Source organism: Piliocolobus tephrosceles, chromosome 13 (assembly GCF_002776525.5).
Source record: "Piliocolobus tephrosceles isolate RC106 chromosome 13, ASM277652v3, whole genome shotgun sequence".
NCBI lineage: Eukaryota > Metazoa > Chordata > Mammalia > Primates > Cercopithecidae > Piliocolobus > Piliocolobus tephrosceles.
The window spans coordinates 36,712,228-36,737,610 of NC_045446.1; the positions used below are offsets into that span (position 1 = coordinate 36,712,228).

Consider the following 25,383-nt stretch of genomic DNA (forward strand, 5'->3'; position numbering starts at 1 on the left):
TGGACCCTGCCCCACCCCTACTAAATCACAATTTCAGGAGAAAGGACCTTCATTTTAACACTCACTCAGGTGATTTTTATGCTCCGAGGAGGTCCAGGGACTCCGAGTTAAGTACGGTACTGCTGTCTTGTTCTTTATTCTAAATTTTAAGGTCTGCCCAAATTGGTTGAACTAATGAGAAGAAAATTTAGCCTTAAAGCAGAAACACAGGTAGACGGTTGACAGAGTTCATCAAATGGATAATTGAAAATGTCCTCTGGACCCTAGCCATATAAGTTCTCTCCACCGGTCTTGGCTACAGGCAAATGGGAACCCGAAAGACTATTTGCTCTTTTGCTGCGGGCAGTGGTGGGGGTGGAGGGCGGGGGAGGATTAACTGAGCCAGTTCTGCCCCCACCCTCGAATCCCCTACCCCCACTCTGGTTAAAGCAGAAGATTTTTTATTTATCTTTGCTGCCCTGGTTCGTTATTAAAAGGGTTAGCTTATATGTGTGTTTGCTGGGGCTGGAAGTGAAAACATCTGCAAAAGCATGCAATGCCCTGGAACGGAACTCTTCTAATAAAAGATGTATCATTTTAAATGCGCTGAATTTTGATTCTGGTAATTCGTGCACTAGAGTGTCTATTTCGAGGCAGCGGAGGTATCATATGACAGCGCACGTCAAGGCACCGTGGAGCCCTCTCGTGGACTCCCACCCACTTTCCCATTCACCGCGGAGAGGGCTGCTCTCGCTGCCGCTCCCCCCGGCGAGCTAGCATGAAATCTTCCTGCCTCTGCCGAGATCAAATGGAGCTTCTCGCTGATGGGGTGCGAGTATTACCTCCGCCATGCAATTTCCACTATCAATAATTTAACTTCTTTGCTGCAGAACAGAAGGAGTACATACCGGGCACCAAAGACTCGCGCCCCCTCCCCCCTTTAAGCAAAGGGAACGTGAAAAAATAATAGAGTCTGGGAGTTTTGGGGCCGAAGTCTTTCCCAGAGCAGCTGCCTTGATGGTTACTTTGACAAGTAGTGTCTGAAAAGGTGGGTTTGTTTTCTTTCTTTCTCTTTCCGTTTTTCTGTTTGGTCTGCTAGAAAGCGTGTGGCTTTAGCGAGGTCTGTCATTGCCTGGGCTTCCTGGCTGGAACAAGTAACTTGGTGTAACGTTATCTGGGGGCGTTCATCAATAAAAAATGCTGTTATTATCTTGATTGAATTCCTATTAGGCAAACTCTAGAGAGGTCAGTGCGCGAACTCTTTAAGCCGGCTTGTTTAAGGCAGCGGAGTAAACCAATAGCCCCCATGCTCTGTGCGATTTCATTGTGTGCTCGCGTTCGCAAGCTCCGTAGTGCGGGAAGGTGCGGGAAGGTGTGTCTGTGGCCCGGGAAAAGCACGCCCATTCCCAGAGAACTTGGGTGCTGGGATGGGGAGGAAGGGGAGAGTTGAAAGCTAGGGGAGCAAGACCTCAGGGCGTGCGATTCTCACTCGTTCCCTCACGCCCCAGCGCGCACAGCCAGGGTTTCTGCGGAGGGCGCGGGACGCGGGGTTCCCCGGGGCTGGGGCTGGAACACCCCTCGAAGCTGCGGGCGTCCTGCCCAGGGCGCCCCGGGAGGGCGCAGGACTCGCAGGATGATGTCGCGGGGACCCGGGGGAGGACGTGAGGACAGGCCCTGGGGGAGCGGGGAGTCCCGGGAGCCCCTCGGTCCCCCGGGCGAGAAAAAGGCGCGGCGTTCCCTTTAAGCAGCCGCCCCGAACGGGTATCGGTAGCGCGGGCGAGCAGGGGGAGGGGGGGGGGGGGGGTGGCGCCGTTTGACCAATCGAAGCTCAACCGAAGAGCTAAATAATGTCTGACCCGGGCGCAAAGCGCAGCCTGGAGCTCCGGGTCCCAGCCGCTGCCGCCGCCAAGCCCGGGCGCACCCGCCCGCTCGTTGTCCCGCGCACCCGGTAGCGCCTCGGGCTCCCGGGCCGGACAGAGGAACCGGCCCGGTGCGCCTCCCATCTCCTGCTCGGGGAGCTTTAATCAGACACTTGAATGCAGCTGCCACCGCTGCTGTGGGGCCGGCGGGGAGCAGCACCGCGACGGGGACCCGGGCTGGGCTCTGGAGCCAGAATCGGAACCACGATGTGACTCCGTCACCGGGGACCCGTGAGCTTTGTGTGGACCCCGAGGTAGGCAAGCGCCGGGCATGGGGCTTGGTACGGGAGCTGCCGGTCCACAGGAGAAAGTTGACTGGGGGACCCCCCAAAGTTGTGGGACGAGACCAGTCTCCTTTCCTCCCCTCTGGTAGAAGGGAGGATTTGGAGTTGCTCCTGGGGAGTTTTCTCCCCCATCCCACAACCCAGAAGGTCAGCCGGCAGGCACTACGAGGGAAAAAGGGACCCGGGGAAGGCACGAAGTAGAGGAGAGAAGGCCTGGAGCAGACCTAGAGCTGCGTGATGGGAGCAAAGACGGCGTCCCGGGGATCCCTCGCAGTCCTTCCCCACCCCAGGAGGAGTCGAGAGAGACTTAGGGGGCCAGAGCTGTCGGGGGCCCTGACTGAGGGAAGGGTGCTGAGGCTAGGCTAGGAATCCTTCCAGGGGTTGGGTGGTCCCCGCGCCGACTTGCGGGGGGAGTGGGAGGGAAGCTTGCGCCTCGAGTCCACATCGTCCCCGAGGCTGCACACGGCTACCGGCTCCCCAGGAGTTGAGACTGAAGTGGATTTACAAGTCCGAAGCCAATGTAGCTTAGAAAACTTGGGAGGCGGAATTACTACCGCTGGGAACTGAAAGGGTCTGCGAGACTCCCGGGCGGGCCGAACCCACATCTCTACCCAGCCTGAGCCCCTCTTCTGAAGCGCCCTCCAGGGAAGTTAGAGTTTTGACTTTCGGGGACTGGGTGGGATATACGTGGGGGATTCCTTACTCGGGTTAGTCTCTGGGGATGCAGAGCCGGGAATTGGAATGAGTGAGTGAGTTGCGCCCGGAAAGAAATAGCTGAGGATTGGGGGCTCTGTGCCCGACGGGCAAGAAGAAGGGGAGATTACAGACTAGGGGCATCCCTAAGGAAGAAGCCTTGGGGCTGCGAGGGTGAACTGGAGGATGCAGTGTTTTTGTGTTGGGGGTGGAGCGGGGATGAGGGACCGAGGTGGAGGGGAGGCAAGGAGGAGGAGGGGACCGGGAGAAGGAAGCTAGGGAAGGTAGAGGGTGCCCTCTGCCGGCCATGCTGCCAAGAGCAGCTACTGGGGGCGGGAGGCTGGGGGTGGGGAAGTGGTAAGGGAAGGTTTTGCGGGATCCCTTGGAGAGCTGGTACCGGAGGGACTTGTTGAATGGTGCTGCTGACTCCAGCTCGGTGGGGCATGCGACTCGTCGTCGGTGGATTTTGACTCCTTGTTCTTATTTGGCTTCTATGAAAGTTTTCCTCGCGCTGGGGGAGCTCTGATAAGCCTCGATTGGTGGTGTGTTAGGGCTTCTTGGATCTTATTTTAGGGCCCTCTAGGTATCTTGCACTTACTCCTCAATGTCAGTAGCAACCAAAGAACATTTTCCAACAAGCACGCAGGAATGTTCTTGGCCAGAAGCGAAGAAAAGCATATTTCTGAGTGTTTATTAATCTTCCTAGTACAGTTATCTTTTAAAGCAAAGTAGTATGTAATTGGGAACGTTGATTTTCTAACTGCATATAAAAGGCGATATGCTATTAAATGAGACCCCTCCCTACTGGCTCAATATCCTGAAAAATCTCTCTCTCCCCTTTATTATTATCGAAAAATCTATTTTTATATGAGTTTGTTGTAAGGTCAAAAGCCATTTTGGTCTTACAATTTGATACGTCTTTACATTTTAATTTATTGAGCCATAATTACAGATTTAATTTGGCTGAACGTGTGTGCCTTCAATGCTTACCTCATGCAACATAATTTTTACGTTAGAGATTTCTGATGTTATGACATGTAGCGATTCAAGACATTACACATAATAGGTAATATAGCATGTTGAAATTACACCACAAAGTTTTGACCCTGGGAACAGCACCTTTTAAAAACCATCACTAAACACCTGTTCGTGTTTTCTGATTTTGCAAATGCCTTGCTTAAGACTTTTTATTTTTTTATTTGTATTTTTTGGTAAATTTACCTCTGGGTTAGCAGGAGAGGTAAGAGAAAGGAAAAAGACACTTGTTGAAATGTAACCATAACCTTTACTGGAATTTAAAACATGTTGGTCACCATTACTGGAATTCCAGGGCCATAAAGTCGTTGTCTTTTTTTTCTTCTACTTCATTTTGTAAAATGTGATAAATGTTGGTAAATATAGACCAGTAGTAAGTATCATGACACGAAAAGCATTATGTATGTGGAACTATTTTAAGTTATTACAGAACATTTTCTATTTATAAATGATATAAGCAGAAAGAAATGATTTCCAGATAAACAAGGCTTACGTACATGTTTTGAAGCATTAGAACATTGCAGACACACTTAGACATCACATTTTTTAAAGCAAAATAACACTAATTTTTCACATACCTTTGGAGCCTTTCATAGCCCATTCAGAGCTGAGTTAGTAGCTGGAAGTTTCATTTATTTTAAGGTGATATTTTAAAGCCATTTAAGATGTATAGTAGGTCAACATTGGTGTATCCAGAAAATGAAGCATTTAGGAAATCTGTTTCAGAGTGTCTTTTCAATGTGTGTAACTTCTACTTGCAAGTCAAGGGAACCAAGAAAGTCGTCATTTGCCTAAAATGCAGTCATCACCTCAAATGATTCATTTATACTATGCGAGTTAATTGCCTTAATCTCATTAATGGCCAAGGAGGGAGGGAAGGTCCTGGGATATTTCTTGTTCATTTTGACTCACCAGGAGGGGAAAATCCTGTTAAAAAAAAAAAATGCAAATTTCTAAAATCCTGGCTCAAAGTCCTTGGGTTTCCTGTTTAAAGGGGGCACCGTGACAATGTAAGCTATTCCCTTTTTCCTGGTATCTTTAAGAGTCCCAGCTTTTCAATAGTCAAAATGTGGATGATTGATATCATTTCTTTCTCATATGAATAGCACTGGTTTGTAGTTCAGCACACACAGCGAGCTGGGCACGCCCACCAGATCGTATTGCAGAGAACTTGTTTACATTCTTTTTACATTCATCTTCTAAAACCTGGGGCGCTCTCTCTCTCTGTCTCTGTGTGTGTGTGTGTGTGTGTGTGTGTGTGTGTGTGTGTGTGTGTGTAGAGGGAGAGAAAGAGAGAACTGTGAACTGTGAAATATAACACAGCCAGCAGCTTTGGGTCTCAATTGTAGACTTAATCTTAAGAAAATTGAAGAGGTACAGAATAGAAAGGTCATGTTCAAGTAGTTTATTAACATTTTGAGATGTAGGAAATTAATCCTAGAGTAGAGAACAACAATTTCAGACTTCCTGAATAAAAACAGACAGCATACAGAGTGGATGATAGCTAAACTCTGAATATCTTTTAAGAAGAAAGGCACTCCCATTTCAGGTGCCCATAATACGGATTTGATTTTAGTGATTAAAACATTGATTTTCAACTTGTATCTCCCTGCGTGGAAGAGTTCAATTTGTGTGAGGGGGCTCGCCTATCCAACAAAAGTGAATATGTCTCTTTTATAGGGTAATTGCTAACTTGTCTCAACTTGTTTTCAAACAATTGTTTTAGAGCACTCAGTTTCCACTAATTGCAAAATTGCTGCTTAATTGAAGGACTCTTAGCCATCTAGTGCAGCCATTCAGCCACTGGCAGGCTCTATGATCTCAAGCTGTGAATTGCATTTTAAAGAGGAATCAAGGAGAGAATTCTGTGGAATTCTAGGTTTTAAGTGCTGGCTGCTGTTCAATGGAAGAAGAAATCATTTGAACGAGAATCGCATCAAGTTGTGTTGTGATAAATTTTCTTTATTAGGATGAATAACATGCACAGATGAGCTTCAAAAGTGAATGAGCAAACACTGGTTACACTCTGCATCCACTTACTCTGTTTAGTATGGGGTAATGTTAAGCAATAAATGATGCTGGCAAATGAAATCCGTATGTTATTTGCATGTGTGATTTAAACCTAGGAAACATAGAGTGGCTTTGGTATTTGTAGGCTTAGTCACGTGTGTTCTAAAAGTCCTCTTAAACTTTTACTTAAGGCATAGAATTATTTAATCTTAAATAATTTTATACTGAAATGCATTACTGGATTTCCAGAATATTTACACTGTAAAGACTTAGAAAGGTCATGGACCCAATTATTGACTATATGGAATCATTACTGATGGCAGATGCAAAATGGAGCTCACGAATGTACTGACATTGAAAATCTTTCGCAGGGGAGGGGGGGGAGTGGTAAATGTGTGTGTTCTTTAAGCGGAACAGGAAGGTATTCTCTTTTCTGTAGAAAAATTTGAGTATCTGGTCAGGAAGTGTGGAAGCTTTCATTTAAATTGAGTATTTGAGTTCAAGTACAAGCTCTGGGGTACTTATCCTCTTGATAAGACAAATCTTACCAAAAATACTAGATGCGAAGAAGTGGCTCATTGCCCCGATGTCTCATTTATAGATTGATGTTTGAGGATGGGTTGCATTAGGTGAGTTAGGGGGCTGGGTGTGGGACAGGAGAACGATTGGAGGGAAGCAAAGTAAATTTACAAGCTTTAGTGACAGCCATAATAAAGTAAAAGTTTATTTCCAGAGAGCCTGGAGAGTAACGAATGTTATATAGTTTTCCCCAAAGGTTCACTTGAAAGAACTTTTCATTGGTTGTCATGATAGTAATGTCCTGATTTTGAAATTTCCCAGAACCTAGTAGCTCTTAAACATGCTTTCATCTTGGTTCCTTTGGTCTGATGGAAACTTTATGACGACCCTCTGTGTGTTTGACATGCCTCTGCATTTTTGGAGACAGAAGGTCAGGCAAGGGAGGATTTCTTAAATCTAAGAAAATATAGTAAGGAAACATAAAATTATATGATAAAAAAAATCACTGAACTTCAAATTGGTTTATTGAAATAAAACCTAGAAGGCAACCTGTGGTTTAATTACAACTAGCTTGTATAAAATTAAAATTTATAAAATGGGAATTCAAAGAAAATAAACGGGCAGTTCCAAGTAATTTAAGCAACTCACCAAAAATTGAAGTAATAGTGCCACCTAGAGAACAAAATCACCAGCTTTACCAGCCAAATGGCTTATTTCCATATGAACCATTTTTCCAACGCTACAGTTACTAGGATTTCCTTGTTACCATATTCAGATCTGGTGAGTGTGTATGGGGGTGGGGGGGTGCATGTGGAATTACAGATGAAATTTTAAAACAAGCAGATCCACAATTTGATATATGCACTGAATCCTTTTAATGTTGTAATGTAGCCAAATGTAGAATAGCATGCCAGGAATCAACGGCTAGCCTTCTTTTTAACATTTATTATTTTCAGGGATATGTACCAAAGCATTGAGTATAGAGGTTCTGATGTTATTTGTTTGCTACAGGCAATTCATTACACTTTCTAAGATACAATAACACCAAATAATTTGAGTAGAGAGACCTTTAAGAATGTTTTTGATTTATGATCTACCTTTAACTTTAATGATTTCAGAAGATGTGAGAATAAAATAAAGTCATATATAAGCAGGATTTTAAACACCAAACAAACAAACAACAACAACAAAAACAAACAAGAAAAAGGAAGAGAATTATAAGGGTTGCCTTAACCTTAGAATAGATGAAGATATACATCTGAGCCAGCACCAAAAAAAAAAAAAAAAAAACTTATGGAACTAGGAACCAATAATTACAAATTGACTTAGGAAATATAGATGACAAAATCTGTATTTAGTTCATTTTTGCATGCGCCCACAACAGCATCCAAAACAGTTCTGGGAGCAGGGGAGTCACTTTGATAAATGTTGCTGAATGCACTAATAGATTGATTAATGGCTGCTGCAGATTATCGCTAGTGATGTAGACAGAAACTTCATAGAAAATGGTTTATTTGTCTTGCTGGAAGAAAGGCAAAAATTGGAGGAAAAGGTTTAGTAATATTTTTCCCCAGTACTTATTATAAAAGTCATTTAGTTGGCTTAGTTCTACAATTTCTTATGTGTAATTTGATTTACTCATGAAATTGTGAATATATGAAATGTTAAAGTTGATTTAGACAGCAACTATAAACTTGTGGATTTTCTTTTAAATGTCTTCAAATTTTTAAATGCCAGTGGAGATGCCAGCTACTGTGCTTCTGGGAGTAGAATATAGTATATCTTAGATTTGTGCCAATTTCTTGTAAGCAGAGAAAAAATTGCATGATAACCAAAGAAAGTCATGTTGTTTGTACTTTGTGTCATTCGTGGAAGCAATCAGGTGTAGAAAACTTTCTTTTTCAGAAAAAAAATTACTACAATAAAGGTGCATGTGTGTATGCACATATATCTAGAGGGAGAGAGAGAGAGAAGGAAACTTACTAAATAAAATTTTTGCCACATGGGATTTAGTCTAATCAGTCTTGGTTTTGGAGTTGCTATCATCAGTAGTTCCATTTTCTGATTCTTTCTTTCTGCCTTCATGTGCCTTTGAAAACTGAAACTATGCCCAAATTAAAACAAGTTTTTCTGTCTTTTCACATGTTCACTTATTTCTTGAATGTGTTTTTAAACACAGACAAACTTCTTTTACATCATGTAGAATCTGAAGGTCGAGAAATTTGCAGTCATTTTGCTGGAGAGAGATGCTTGGCAGAGTCCCAGGCCACATTCCTAGGCCAAACTCTCGAAGGTATTCTCTCTTATGCAACATTGGGAAAATACATCCAGCACCGACATGTTGGCTGATAATGTGTCTGAAGGCACAGACGATATGCTTATCATATGAAACATAAAGCCAGCAGATATTGCAGACATTCTGTTGAATGATAGAATTTGGATCATTTACATTTACTTAAATGTAAAATACTATGATTAAGTCCAAAAAAATCAATTTAGGAGAGAATAGAGAGTTGGGGCACAGTTTTAGGGGATGACTTATCAGCAGATTGTAAAAAGGAAACTTAAATGTTTTAAATTAACTGCAAGTTCAGTATAAGCCAGTGGTGTGACAAGAGGCTGTTATCATAGCTACTGAAATTTTGGGCTGCACCACTAGAAATATAATACTGAAATGGAGAAGCTAATAATTCTTCACTTTTTAAATAGACTGTATCTAGAATATTATCATCAGTTCAAGGAAATGAAATAAGTTGCTTTAGGTACATCATCAATAAATTAGTGTACATCCAAATCACTGTGACCAGGATGCTAGAGAATTTGAAAGCATTGCATGTGAGCAGTGGTTGAGGGGACTTGGAATGGATGACTTAGGAACAAGAAAACTTTGGCTGGAATGGCAAGTGGTTTTTGAATGTTGGGTTGAGAAGAATTCTGAAACTGTGAAGGATTAGTAAGAAACAACATTTAGATTGCTAATGCCTACTGTGGCTGGGAGATTAGAGCATCAGCATGTGTGATGTATTTTTGACATCCTTATTTTGAGGAAGAGCTTCAAAGATTTGACGAATTGTCATAGGTATAATTTGTGTTGCTTCAGAGAGCAGTTCTAGAACCAATGACGTAAATTTAGATACTCTACATGGTAGTTAGAAGAACTTTCCATTAATTTAGTTAAGCAAATATTGAATGCCCACTGCCTACAGAGCACTTTATTAGAGGAATATATAAAAAAGAAAAAAGAGATATGGTGTGGTGGCTCATGCCTGTAATCCCAGCACTCTGGGAGGCTGAGGTGGGAGGATCACTTGAGCCCAGGATATCATTGCCAGTCTGGGCAACATAGCAAGACCCCATCTCTATAAAAGACAAAAAAAGTATCCAAGCTTGGTGACAGGCATTTGTGGTCCCAGCTACTTGGGTGGCTGAGGCAGTAGGATCGTTTGAGCCCAGGTGGTCGGGGCTGCAGTGAGCTATGATTGTGCCACTGCTCTTCCGCCCAGGTGACAGAGTGAGACCCCGTTGGAGGGAAGGAAGGAAGAAAGGTAGGAAGGCTGAAACTGTTTTAGAAATGACACTAAAATGCGAGGTTGGAGTTAGGTATTTTCTGAAGTACCTTTGTACTTGTTTTTTCTAATGCATTGGCCATAAGTCTACTCCTTATTTATAGTTCATAAACAATCCTAATGAGAACAGTTATATATTTCTGCCTTTGAATCATCTACTTGATGTGTTTAGCATCATGAATCGAGTATCAGAAATCCCTCCCATTTCTTTGCAAAGCGCTGTATTTTCCTTTTCCTTATTTATATACAGATTCTCAAAATTGGTTATTTTTCCTTTGGGTTAGACAGAACAGAATTTCTGGAAAAAAAAGAGTTCTTACCAAATTCAGGTGCCCAAACTGCTTAAGAAATTAACTTTTGAGATTATATTTTTTTAGAGTTCAGTAGCTAAACTAAGAAAACTTCTCACCATTCACCTTCACCTTTTGGAAACCACAAAATCTTTGGATATTACAGTTTTCCAATGAGTTTCTTGTTTTAAATATAAACTAAGAGAAATTGACTCCCCCCCCTTAACTCCCTCAGGCCTCAGCATAGATAGAGTTACTTTTTTCTTTAATAATTTTTTTATAACTTATTTTGCTCTTCTGTAGAACAGTTGGAGATTAAGCAACATGGATATGTCATAAAATGCAAGTTAGACCATAAGATGAGCAGCCCACTCCAAGTATGAATGAGTACTTATTCTTTGTGATCTTTCATACTGCTTTTAGGCATTAATAGTGTCAGTCAGCAAAGCAAACAGTTTAATATTTACATCTCCTTTAGGATATCATATATTTTATAGTTTGTATGTGTTCTTACATGTATGTTTTCTTCTGTTTCAAAGTCTTTTTTCTTAAAGTAACAATGTTATATGTAGCAAATGCTTCTTTAATTAATTCATTTTTTAATTCACCATGCATTAATTGAGTGCCCAGTGAGTGCCAGGCACTGGGCTACTTGGATTTCTTTTCCCTGTATTGATCCATATATCTTGAGGTGCTCCTTGATACGGCTCTCCATTGACTCTCTCATATAAGGCTTTCATTACCTATTCACATACTCTCTCCCAAAGAAGACTGGTCCAAAAGTAAAATCTTGAGCAAATTCTCTGAGTTATTTCAGAACTTCTTGCTCCCAAACTGTATTTTTAATTATTGACTGGTAGCATTTTGGAATAACTTACCTCTCTTTTTTAAAGATTGAACTTCTTTATCCTCTCTGATTTTCAGGTGACAGTTTGTGTTCAAATTGAGACAATAAAAATGCTTGTTAGACATTGTCTTAAAGCATTTTGCTATCTGATAATCTTTCATGAAGAACTGTTTTTAACAATGACTCTACAGCAGAAGCCACAGTAGAGAGAGAACTTCTGAATCAAAGATAGTGTTTGAGTCTATGATTTTATGATGATTTTTTTTTTTTTTTACATACAAAGATATGCATAGGTCTTTTAGTATTCAGGAATCTGTTCTTCACTTGGCAGTATTTATAAATTGTGTGTTTCCCCCTAAAAACACTTAAATTGTGAGAACGCTTCCATTTACTAGAAGTTGATTAATGATTATGCCAAATAAGGAAAAGAAGACAGAAAAATCAGTTTAGTGAATACTATTTTGCCTTTAAATTTAGTAATTTAGTAATGGTATCTCTTTGGGGTTTACTAGAAACCACTTCTTAATCCAATAGGTCTCCTTTCATTGTGAAGTCAGGAGGTGATTTTGCTCAAATGTATAGTATAGGAATCTGTATGTGGTGTTCAAGGATCATGTAAATATGCTGATATAATCAGAGCACAATTTGGCATTATTAACTCAGAAATATTTAAAATCTTGCTATACAACATGGAAGCAAACTTGTGCATAGTTTTTGTGTGTGTGTGTGAATCTCAAAAAAAAAAAAAAAAAAATCACAGGATCAGGAAGTCAGAATAGGTCCCACTTTCCTTCTAATACCAAACGTACAGCCATGTTCCTAGCCTTCTCTTTTACTCCCGAGCAGGACAGACCATCCTGCTGCCCATTTCTGTGCATATTCACTTGCACTGAGAGTTGTATTCACCTGCTTCTTGAGAGTATTCACAAATAGTAACCTGATAAAGTAGATACTTCTTTTAAAATGTGAATTTTTTTGCATTGTATAATATTTAGAAATAATCATGCATAAATGGTTGAGTATTAATACAGGATGGCCTTAAGTATTTTATTAGTCATTAAAATGTGGTATCATTAATACAATTTATTTTAAGTGCTTTTCCTAAAATACCAGATTATTTTTCTGATTTTCACATATCTGACAATGACTTTCTTAAATATGGTAGCCAGGAACAGAAAACCTAACACTGCATGTTCTCACTCATAATTGGGAGCTGAACAGAGAGAACACATTGACTCAGGGTGGGGAACCACACACACTTCCTCTGCCTGGGACAGGGGGCAGGGGAAGGGAGAGAGTGCATCAGGACAAACAGACAAATAGCTAATGCATGTGAGCCTTAATACCTAGGTGATGGGTTGATAGGTGCAGCAAACCACCATGGCACATATTTACATATGTAACAAACCTGCACATTCTGCACACGTATCCCAGAACTTAAAATAAAAAATAATAAAATAAAATAAACTTAGTAGCATCTATTATTCCAGAGCCTGTAATTGGTCTTCAGGCAGTCTCACATAAAAACCTAGGAGAACCCTCATTGTCACTGTTCCATGAGGTGTTAGGAAAACTTGATCTAGTGCAGTGCCCCAGCAGGCATTGGTACTGAGACCAAAATTCAGTTGGTTTGTTGTTACTACAATTCCTACGTGATTTCACTTGTCACGTAGACAGATTGTATACCTCAATAATAATCTTGTCCAAATGTGTGGTATTCCATATGTTCAAAAAATGCATTCACATATCTCATTCCATTGGATCCTACAAATAACCCTATAAAAAAGATTGGGCAGACATTATTTCTATATAACAGAGGAGGAAACTAGAGCTTAGAGAAGCTAAATAGCAATCCAAAATGTACAGCTATAGAACCAGAGCAAGGATGGTAGCCCAATGACTTCACCTAACTTAGTCCCCTTACCACCACTCCAGCTGTCTATAACCACAACCTACAGTATTCAAGTAAGAAACCGTATCTTGCCCTTGATGCATTAATGCGAGACCTGGAGCAGGGACAGGCTGATATTGTCACCCTGGCCTAGTATCCACTTTTCTCTCCAGCAGAGATTAGTACCCTTCTGCGTACCAAGGAATAAAGTGGTAATGGGAAGATTAAAAATGTTTATTCCAAGAAGTTTTTAATTTTTTAAAAAAACAAAAAACTCTTAGAGGGAAAAATGAATATATGACCTTTGATGTATTGTTCCTTAGTAACTCAGTTATACTTTTACTTAAACCTGAGAATCTTGCTAAGTGAATGATTAGAAATACTAGGTGACTGGCAAGATGGCCAATAGAAACAGCTCCAGTCTGCAGCTCCCAGAGAGATCAATGCATGAGGTGGGTGATTTCTGCATTTCCAACTGAGGTACCTGGCTCACCTCATCGGGACTGGTTAGACAGTGGGTGCAGCCCACAGAGGGCGAGCCAAAGCAGAGTGGGGTGTCGCCTCACCCAGGAAGTGCAAGGGGTCGACTCCCTCCCCTAGTCAAGGGAAACCCTGAGGGACTGTGCCATGAGGGACTGTGCTATCCGGCCCAGATACTATGCATTTCCCACAGTCTTCACAACCCACAGACCAGGAGATTCCTTCAGGTGCCTACACCACCAGGGCCCTGGGTTTCAAGTAAAAAACCGGGTGGCTGTTTGGGCAGACACCGAGTTAGCTGCAGGAGTTTTTTCTCATACCCCAGTGGCACCTGAAATTCCAGTGAGACAGAACCATTCATTCCCCTGGAAAGGGGCTGAAGCCAGGGAGCCAAGTGATCTAGCTCAGCAGATCCCACCCCCATGGAGCACAGCAAGGTAAAATCCGCTGGTTCGAAATTCTCACTGCCAGCACAGCTGTCTGAAGTCAACCTGGGATGCTCCAGCTTGGTCAGGGGAGGGGTATCCGCCATTACTGAGGCTTGAGTAGGCGGTTTTCCTCTCACAATGTAAACAAAGCCGCTGGGAAGTTTGAACTGGGTGGAGCCCACCACAGCTCAGCAGAGCCCCTGTAGCCAGATTACCTCTCTAGATTCTCCCTCTCTGGGCAGGGCATCTGGGAAACAAAGTCAGCAGCCCCAGTCGGGCTTATAGATAAAACTCCCAGCTCCCTGGGACAGAGCTGTGGGTGCAGCTTCAGCAGACTTAAACGTTCTTACCTGTTTGCTCTGAAGAGAGCAGTGGATCTCCCAGCACAGCACTTGAGCTCTGCTAAGGGACAAACTACCTCCGCAAGCAGGTCCCTGACCCCTGAGGTTCCTGACTGGAGACACCTCCCAGCAGGGGTCGACAGACACTTCATACAGGAGAGCTCCGGCTGGCATCTGGTGGGTGCCCCTCTGGGACAGAGCTTCCAGAGGAAGGAACAGGCAGCAGTATTTGCTGTTCTGCAGCCTCTTCTGGTGATACCCAGGCAAACAGGGTCTGGAGTGGACCTCCAGCAAATTCCAGCAGACCGGCAGCAGAGGGGCCTGTTAAAAGGAAAACTAACAAACAGGAATAGCATCAACATCAACAAAAAGATGTCCACACAAAAACCCCATACAAAGGTCACCAACATCAAAGATCAAAAGTAGATAAATCCACGAGGATGAGGAAAATCCAGCACAAAAAGGCTGAAAATTCCAAAAACCAGAATGCCTCTTCTCCTCCAAGGGAGCAGAACTCCTTGCCAGCAAGGGAACAAAACTGGATGGAGAATGAGTTTGATGAATTGACAGAAGTAGGCTTCAGAAGGTGGGTAATAACAAACTCCTCTGGGCTAAAGGAGCATGCTCTAACCCAATGCAAGGAAGCTAAGAACCTTGAAAAAAGGTTGGAGGAATTGTTAACTAGAATAACTAGTTCAGAGAAGAACATAAATGATAGAGCTGAAAAACATAGTACGAGAACTTGGTGAAGCATACACAAGCTTCAATAACCGAATCAATCAAGCAGAGGAAAGGATATCAGAGATTGAAGATCAACTTAATGAAATAAAGCATGAAGAAAAGATTAAAGAGAATGAAAAGGAATGAACAAGGCTCCAAGAAAAGTGGGACTATGTGAAAAGACCAAAGCTACATTTGATTGGTGTACCTGAAAGTGATGGGGAGAATGGAACCAAGCTGGAAAACACTCCTCAGGATATTATCCAGGACAACTTTCCCAACCTAGCAAGACAAGCCAACATTCAAACACCACAAAGGTACCCCTCGAGAACAGCAACCCCAAGACCCGTAATTGTCAGATTCACCAAGGTTGAAATGCAGGAAAAAATGTTAAGGGCAGTGAGAGAGAAAGGTCGGGTTACCCACAAAGGGAAGCCCATCAGACTAAGAGTGGATCTCTCAGCAGAAACCCTACAAGCCTACAAGCCAGAAGAGAGTGGGGGCCAATATTCAACATTCTTAAAGAAAAGAATTAACCCAGAATTTCATATCCAGCCAAACTAAGCTTCAGAAGTGAAGAAGAAATAAAATCCTTTACAGACTAGAAAATGCTGAGAGATTTTGTCACCACCAGGCCTGCGTTACAAGAGCTCCTGAAGGAAGCACTAAATATGGAAAGGAAAACCAGTACCAGCCACTGCAGAAACATACCAAATGGTAAAGACCATTGACACTATGAAGAAACTGCATCAACTAAGAGGCAAAATAACCAGCTAGCATCATAATGACAGGATCAAATTCACACATAACAATATTAACCTTAAATATAAATGGGCTAAATGCCCCAATTAAAAGACACAGACTGGCAAATTGGATAAAGAGTCAAGAACCATCAGTGTGCTGTATTCAGGAGACCCATGTCACATGCAAAGACACACATAGGCTGAAAACAAAGGGATGGAGGAATATTTACCAAGCAAATGGAAAGAAAAAAAAAAGCAGGGGTTGCAATCCTAGTCTCTGATAAAACAGACTTTAAACCCACAAAGATCAAAAAACACAAAGAAGGGCATTACATAATGGTAGAGGGATCAATGCAACAAGAAGAGTTAACTATCCTAAATATATATGCACCCAATATAGGAGCACCCAGATTCATAAAGCAAGTTCTCAGAGACTCACAAAGAGACCTAGACTCTCACACAATAATAGTGGGAGACTTTAACACCCCAATGTCAATATTAGATCAACAAGACAGAAAATTAACGAGGATATTCAGGACTTAAACCAGCTCTGGACCAAGTGGACCTAATAGACATCTATAGAACTCTCCACCCCATATCAACAGAATATACATTCTTCTCAGCACCACTTCACACTTATTCTAAAATTGACTACATAATTGGAAGTAAAACACTCCTCATCAAATGCAAAAGAATGGAAATAACAACAATCTCTCAGACCAAAGTGCAATCAAATTAGAACACAGGATTAAGAAACTAACTCAAAACCATACAATTACAGTGGAAACTGAACAACCTGCCCCTGAATGACTACTGGGTAAATAACAAAATTAAGGCAGAAATAAATATGTTCTTTGAAACCAATGAGAATAAAGATACAACATACCAGAATCTCTGGGACGCAGCTAAAGCAGTGTTTAGAGGGAAATTTATAGCACTAAATGCCCACAAGAGAAAGCAGGAAAGAGCTAAAATCGACACCCTAACATCACAATTAAAAGAACTAGAGAAGCAAGAGCAAATACTTCAAAAGCTAGCAGAAGAGAAGAAATAACTAAGATCGGAGCAGAACTGAAGGAGATGAGACACAAAAAACCCTTCAAAAAAAAAATCAGTGAATCCAGGAGCTGGTTTTTTGAAAAGATTAACAAAATAGACCCCTAGCCAGACTAATAAGAAAAGAAAGAAGAATCAAATAGATGCAATAAAAAATGATAAAGAGGATATCACCACTGATCCCACAAAAATATAATCTATCATCAGAGAACACTATAAACACCTCTTTGCAAATAAACTAGAAAGTCTAGAAGAAATGGAGAAATTCCTTGACACATACACCCTCCCAAAACTAAACCAGGAAGAAGTCAAATTCCTGAATAGACCAATTACAAGTTCTGAAATTGAGGCAGTAATTAACAGCCTACCAACCAAAAAAAGCCCAGGACCAGATGGATTCACAGCCAAATTCTACCAGAGGTACAAAGAGGAGCTGGTACCACTCCTTCTGAAACTATTCCTATCAATAGAAAAAGAGGGAATCCTCCCTAACTAATTTTATGAGGCCAGCATCATCCTGATACCAAAACCTGTCAGAGACACAACAAGAAAAGAAAATTTCAGGCCAATATCCCTGATGAACATTGATGCAAAAATCCTCAGTAACATACTGGTAAACCAAATCCAGCAGCACATCAAAAAGCTTATCCACCATGATAAGTCAGCTTCATCTCTGGGATGCAAGGCTGGTTCAACATATGCAAATCAATAAACATAATATATTTCAGAAAGAGAAGCAATGACAAAAACCACATGATTATTTCAATAGATGCAGAAAAGGCCTTTGATAAAATTCAACACCCTTCATGTGAAAAACTCTCAATAAGCTAGGTATTGATGGAACATATCTCAAAATAATAAGAGCTATTTATGACAAACCCACAGCCAATATCATACTGAATGGGCAAAAACTGGAAGCATTCCTTTGAAAACAGGCACAAGACAAGGATGCCCTCTCTTACCACTCCTATTCATAGTATTGGACATTCTGGCCAGGGCAATCAGGCAAGAGAAAGAAACAAAGTGTATTCAAATAGGGAGAGAGGAAGTCAAATTGTATCTGTTTTCAGATGACATGATTGTATATTTAGAAAACCCCATCATCTCAGACCAAAATCTCCTTAAGCTAATAAGCAACTTTAGCAAAGTCTCAGGATACAAAATCAATGTGCAAAAATCCCAAGCATTCTGATACACCAATAATGACAAACAGAGAGCCAAGTCATGAGTGAACTCCCATTCACAATTGCTACAAAGAGAATAAAATGCCTAGGAATACAACTTACAAGGGATGTGAAGGACCTCTTCAAGGAGAACTACAAACTACTGCTCAAGGAAATAAGAGAGGACACAAACAAATGGAAGAACATTCCATTCTCATGGATAGGAAGAATCAGTATTGTGAAAATGGCCATACTGCCCAAAGTAATTTACAGATCCAATGCTATCCCCATCAAGCTACCAATGACTTTCTTCATAGATTTAGAAAAACTACTTTAAATTTCATATGGAACCATAAAAGAGCCCATATGGCCAAGACAATCCTAAGCAAAAAGAACAAAGCTGGAGGCATCACTATACCTGACTTCAAGCTATACTACAAGCCTAAAATAACCAAAACAGCACAGTACTGGTACAAAAACAGATAGATGGACTAATGGCACAGAACAGAGGCCTCAGAAATAACGCCACACATCTACAACCATCTGATCTTTCAGAAACATGACAAAAACAAGCAATGCGGAAAGGATTACGTATTTAATAAATGATGTTGGGAAAACTGGCTAGCCATATGCAGAAAACTGAAACTGATCCCCTTACTTACACTTTATACAAAAATTAATTCAAGATGGATTAAAGACTTAAACGTAAAACCTAAAACCATAAAAACCCTAGAACAAAACCTAGGCAATACCATTCAGGACATAGGCATGGCAAATACTTCATGACTAAAACACCAAAAGCAATGGCAACCAAAGCCAAAATTGACAAATGGGATCTAATTAAACTGAAGCGCTTCTGCACAGAAAAAGAAACTAACATCAGAGTGAACAGGCAACCTACAGAATGGGTGAAATTTTTGCAATCTACCTAACTGACAAAGGGCTAATATCCAGAATCTACAAGGAACTTAAACAAATTTACAAGAAAAAAAAAAAAAACAACCCCATCAAAAAGTAGACAAAGGATATGAACAGATGTTTCTCAAAAGAAGACATTTATGCTGCCAATAAACATACGAAAAAAACTCATCATCACTGGCCATTAGAGAAATGCTAATCAAAACCACAATGAGATATGATCTAATGCCAGTTAGAATGGCGATCATTAAAAAGTCAGGAAACAACAGATGCTGGAGAGGATGTAGAGAAATAGGGACACTTTTACACTGTTGGTGAAAGTGTAAATTAGTTCAACCATTGTGGAAGACACTGTGGTGATTCCTCAAGGATCTAGAACCAGAAATATCATTTGACCCAGCAATCCCATTACTGGGTATATACCCAAAGGATTATAAATCATGCTACTATAAAGACACATGCACATGTATGTTTATTGTGGCACTATTCACAATAGCAAGGACTTGGAACCAACCCAAATGCCCATCAATGATAGACTGGATAAAGAAAATGTGGCACATATACACCATGGAATACTATGCAGCCATAAAAAAGGATGAGTTCATGTCCTTTGCAGGGACATGGATGAAGCTGGAAACCATCATTCTTGGCAAACTAACTCAGGAACAGAAAACCAAACACCACATGTTCTCACTCTTAAGTGGGAGTTGAACAATGAGAAGACATGGACACAGGGAGGGGAACATCACACACTGACTGGGGCCTGTCAGGGGGTAGGAGGGTAGGGGAGGGAGGGATTAGTAGAAATACCTAATGTAGATGACGAGTTGATGAGTGCAGCAAACCACCACGGCACATGTATACCTATGTAACAAACCTGCACATTCTGCACATGTACCCCAGAACTTGTATTATAATAATAATAATAATAATAATAATAATAGAAATACGAATAAAATAGAACACAGCATACAGCAGTGATTCTCAAACACACTAAGCATCAGAATTATCCTTGAATCTTTAAAATATATATACATATGAGATCTTAGTCTCCAAGATTTGTAAGTTTGGTATTGGGTCCCTGGGCCTATGTCAGGTTTAGAAACTTCTACAGGTGGTTTGGATGTATAGGAAAATTTAACAGTTGCTGAACTAAAATCAAATAAACTGAATATCCTGTGATTTAGACAAACTTATTATTTATTTCACTATCCAAGTACTTGCATTAGAGCATGGCTAGAAGGGATTTGCAGTCTTGTAAATAATCAGAAATTTAGACACTTTGAGATGGGAGAACTGCTGAAGACGACTTGAAAGAAATTTTCTAATTAGAAACTTCCAGGTGGGAGCAAAGGTCTGGAACAATATTCCTGAGCCAGAGGAGGATTGAGTTTGACTCCAGGCCTAACACTTAACTAGGTCTGTGACCTTGGGCGAGTAATTTAAATTCTCTGTATCTCAGCCTCTCAACAGGGTATTGGTAGGGATTAAATGTGTTAGTGCCTGTGAAGTGCTTAGAGCAGTGCTTGGCATAGTAAATGCTTAATGAATTTCAGCCACTGTTTTTATTAGTAGTACTTTCCAGCTCCCCCAAAAAGATACTTTTTTTTAGACTTGTACTAAAACAATAAAAAGTTTAATCAGCAGGCTTCATACCTAAATATGCTTCACTTTATAGCAAAGTTTACAAGACTAAAACTGTTCTGTTGTAATTCTCTGAGTCTCATTTGTTTATTCATGACTTTTTCTACTCTTTATTCATCTTAATTCTGCTCATTCTTCAAGACCCAGCTGGAATTCTGTTTCTAGAAAGACTCTTGCCCATAATAATAAACCTGCCCCATCTGAGTTCCTAGGTGGTCTGTAATTCACAATTTGGTAATTAATTGTATACGTAATTATATAACAAATCATTATTGTGTGTCTTTGCTGTATCAGATTCTAGGCTGGAAGTTGTGGATATGATGTTTTTGTCTAGGAAAATGTTCTAGACTGTCCTACTCAGGACAGTCTGTTGACTTCAAAGACATATTTCCTAAATAGAAACTTCATGAGGCAGCCCCAGCTGTGTTCCTTGACCTGATGATTAAGTTTGATTTCAGGCTCACCACTTACTAGCTCTGTGATGTTTGGCAAGTTACTTGAATTCTCTGTGCGTAGGTACAACAATATTGAGGGAAATCCCTTTCCCCCATCCTTGTGTTTCCACAAGGGAATTTGCTTCCTAATAAGTAACACTTTCAGGGGAATAGTCTAGGCCCTTCTCTTATCCCCATTACTTGTTCTTTCCGTGAAAAGAGGAGAGGTTAATCTGATTGATGAAATCCTTAATCTTTCGTTTTCTGGACTGTAGAGGCTGTGAACCAAAGCAATGGACCTCTTGCACTGAAATTGAGGCTGACCCTGTATTTTGATTCTTATTTGGCAGCTTGTTTCTATTCTGTTCCCAATTCAAAATCCCAAGGGGAGAAGGAAGATAGTTGATTACCGCAAGTATGTAATGGTGGTAGGAAGTTGAATAAATGGTAACTTTTTAAAAGTTGCATGAGATATAGTCCTTATCCCAGAGAAGCTAAGTTTGCCTTTTTTCCTCTCATGTATTTTAGTATTATCTCTACAATTAGATTGTAAACCCTTTGAAAGCAAGAATATTTCTACATTTTCTTACTGATAGCACACAGTAGACTGCTGGGCACATAGATAGTAGGTGGCTCTGTAGGTACTTGCTAAATGATTCAACATGTTTTTCCCTCACGGAAAAGAAAGATTTCAGTATTGTTCTTATCAGCTAGGAAGGCACTCTGAATAGGAAATCAGTTCTAGGTAGGTATCCATAAATGGGTTATGATTTCCAACTTACTTGCCCCAGAGGCTCGCTAATGTTGAACACTTCATGGGAACTTTGTCTTGCTTCATGAGCTATACATGCTAAGGGGTTAGCAGATCATATAATCTTTTGATCTACAAAATATGATTTTTATTGAACAAAAACTTGGGCCAAAGGCTTTTTTCCTCTGCCACCTTCCTCCCTCTTTTCATTCTCTTTTTTTGGGAATGAGCTTTGTGCATGTTAGTTACAGCATGTACCACACTGCACTGTATTGTTGGTTTTGGGATCTAACCCACCTTTAACACTGCAGTCCCCAAGGGCAGAAATTCAGTTTTATTTATTTTGATGTCCTCAGTGCCTGTCCTCAGAGAATGTCTATTATATGAACAAATAGTGCAAAAGTAAATTTTAGGAGAAGACTACATCACACTCATCTAAACTACAAGTTTGACAAGTTGACATCCAAAAGAAAGGCTCTCCTAAATAACCTCGTCACAGAAATTTGGGTGACCTTTGTAGCTCTGGAGGAAGCAGAGGCAAAAATGAAACCTAAAAATTATTTGTGGGTTTTTAAATTTTTTTTCTCATGGAGTAAAGAAGGTCTACAGCTGAGTTCTTTTCATATGAGGGAATGACAGAAACAGCTGGTTCTGACTTTCAGCTTCAACTGAGCGACCAGAGCTCTGCTGGTGAAACAGGAACTTGTATTTCTGCCCCTGACATGCACCTTGAAGGTGTCAGCTCATTGTCCCTGTGTTCACATAAATAGTTTTTAAAGAATTGTTTTTGATCTTGTGAGCTTCTAACTAAATGATCAACCATGCAAAGTTGGCCATTTGGGGTAATACTGAAGCACTTCTCTTAAGGGCTATTGACAGGTGGGAATGTGTCCACCTCCTTGGGTCTCTGGTTTTCTTGTCATACTTGAAAATCAGTGACAATTTAAACGTGGGGTAATCATTAGCAAATCCACTGAGATATCAAGTTAATTATTCCCACTTTGCATGAAGCAACCTTGAAAATGATTTTCCTAAAGCAAAGTATATCCAAACTTCCTTCCTAATAGTACATCCTTTTTAATAACCTTTGCTGAATGTATAAATGAATAATTCACAAAAATATAACATATCTTTAATTCTTACTTAGAGGCAGTTTAAGGCTCTTGTGTAAGAGAAGGCCCCGGCTTGAGATAACATAGGATAGTAAGCCTCCTAGAGAAATTTCTATACGGAAACATGGTCTGCTATGAAGCTAGAAGTGAGAGGACATTATATTTGGCCCAAAGTGGCTTCAGAGTTTCTCAGCATGGGGCCCGAAGTCAAGATCCCTTGTTTCATTAAGAGGAGGTCCAGGAGTGCATGATACCATCAGACTACTGAGACCCAGCTGGAACTAGGCACCTTTCACAGGGGCCTTGCCTAATCAAAATAGTTCTTATTTTTTCTGAGTTCCAAGTAACTAGTTTCTTAACCCACTGTCTGTATGGCATTGCCAAGTGGGAGTACCTTCAATGAACTTCCTCATGAGGTTATTTCTAGCCTACTGAAATGTTTCATTTTAGGAGGGTGAGGAAAGGAACTCTTGAATTTTTGTGCTTACTTTAATGTTGTGGTACAGCTTTGACCATCTGTTTAATGGGAGATCTGTTTTCCAGATGACTATACATGTGGAAAGGAGAAGTTTTTTGAGTGTGTGTGTGTGTGTGTGTGTGTGTTTACCTCCTTTAAAGAGTGGTTTTTCATTTATTCTCTACATTTGGGGTAAAAGGTCCTCTAGGGAGCCTTTTCAAAAGTATTTGAAGTTTGCATCTGATTTCAGAGGTGAGTTGGAGGCCTATCTGTGTATGACAGACACATGTCTCCAACAACTATATGTTACAAGGACTAAGAGCCATCCTTTTGGGTCCATCTTTCAACACTGATCTCACATTTGTGTTCATATCAGTATCTTTACAGTAAGCTCCCAGTTACATCTCCCTAATTTCCCTTAGTAGGCTTTACAGAATTTGCAGTGTATTCAATGGCAGATGACCACATGTGGAGTCATTTAACCACATCTTCCACTGCAAGTCCCGCTCTTGATGTCTGTTTATGTTTAGATTCCATCTTTTGGAAGATTTCATTCCTCTGCAATATCTCAGTATCTCAGATGTTTTTGTGGCCGGGTTCTTTTCCCCTCCTGTGTTTGGCCATGGCCACCCCCTCAGGGTTGTGTTGTGTTTCACAGCTGCTGTTTGTGGGGTTGACCTTTACAGTGTACAAAGCTCTTTCCCATATGTTGACAATCCCTGGTGTGATGCTGTGAGTTAGGCAGGGTGGGTGAGTATATGTGTTCTCATCATATCATAGTGGTGAGGCAACAGAGTTTTTAAATTTGTTCACCCATGAATTTGTCTAATTAGTTGGTAAAAAATGGCCGTGTATCAGCTGTTTGACAGGGTCAGCTTAATAGAAAGCGGGAGTTAGGCAGGACCAGAACTCAGGACTTCAGCCCCCGGTCCCAGGGACTATTCTCTATACCCAATTGTCCCACCTTGAATCAATTTCTTCTAGAGAAATATCTCCCAAACTGAGATGGCACCCACAGGACTTCTTAATTGTAGTCACTACCAGGAAAAACTAGCAAACGAACTGGTGTAAATCTCTCTTTTTGGTGATTGGTGGAGATTTGGTGGTTCGGTGGAGATTGTCTTGTGTCAAAAGTCAAGCCACTAGATTAAATGTTTCGTTAAAAAATTGGTTATTTTTCCAAACACCGCATGTTCTCACTCATAGGTGGGAACTGAACAATGACATCACTTGGACTCGGGAAGGGGAACATCACACATCGGGGCCTATCATGGGTGGGGAGGGGGGAGGGATTGCATTGGGAGTTATACCTGATATAAATGACGAATTGATGGGTGCTGACAAGTTGATGGGTGCAGCACACCAACATGGCACAAGTATACATATGTAACAAACCTGCACGTTATGCACATGTACCCTAGAACTTAAAGTACAATAAAAATAATAATAATAATTGTAAACCTTAAAAAAAATTGGTTATTTTTAATTTAATTATTTGACAGTTAATTTACATTATTCAAAAATCAAAATAAAATTTCAAAGAAGTTTACACTGAAAAGTCTTGCCCCACTTATACGTTGCTCACCCCAGTATCCCCCAATATATACCGTCTATAAGATGATTATTTGTATTAGTTTCTTGTGAATCCTTGATAGTGTGTTTTATATAGATACAGGTAAAAATGAATATGTACCATTATTCCCGCCCCCGCCACACTTTTATATTTTTTGGGACAGAGTCTTGCTCTATTGCCCAGGCTGGAGTGCAGTGGCACGATCTCGGCTCACCGCAAGCTCTACCATTTTCCCCCATTTTTAAAACAAAAGGTAGTAGTCATATATACACTATTTTACACCTTGTTTTATCACTTACTAATATATTCCAGAGAGCTTTCCATCATTTTGTACATATGCAACTATATCTGTCAGTTTATTCCCAGAAGTGGAATTGCTGGGCCAGCAGGAAAAATCATGTATAATTTTGATAGATATTGCCTAATTGTCCTGCAAAAGGCTTGAATTGTTTGTACTCCCACCATTAGTGTATGAAAAGATGTGTTTCTCCATAGCCTCATCAAACAGAGTGTGTAAGATAAGATGAGAA

The 25,383-nt window shown here is 40.7% G+C and overlaps 1 protein-coding gene across 11 annotated transcripts in view; it reads left to right on the forward strand.

Annotated features, from left to right (window-relative positions):
* BDNF (brain derived neurotrophic factor) overlaps positions 1 to 25,383 on the forward strand; it is a 76,289-nt gene that overhangs the window by 20,182 nt on the left and 30,724 nt on the right. Inside the window, exon 1 of one of the 11 annotated variants that reach the window (XM_023230349.2) lies at positions 695 to 1,027. The exons of 5 other annotated variants lie outside the window; for them this stretch is intronic. Coding sequence is in view for 1 of the 6 variants with exons in the window: in XM_023230347.2 (XP_023086115.1) it covers positions 1,286 to 1,351 (66 nt within the window). In the remaining 5 variants the exon portion in view is untranslated. Of the gene's footprint in view, positions 1 to 694; positions 1,028 to 1,268; positions 1,352 to 1,421; positions 1,641 to 1,815; positions 2,153 to 2,676; positions 2,928 to 25,383 lie in introns of those variants that run through there. 5 more of the 11 variants (XM_023230357.2, XM_023230347.2, XM_023230356.2 and 2 more) reach the window with 5 other exon arrangements.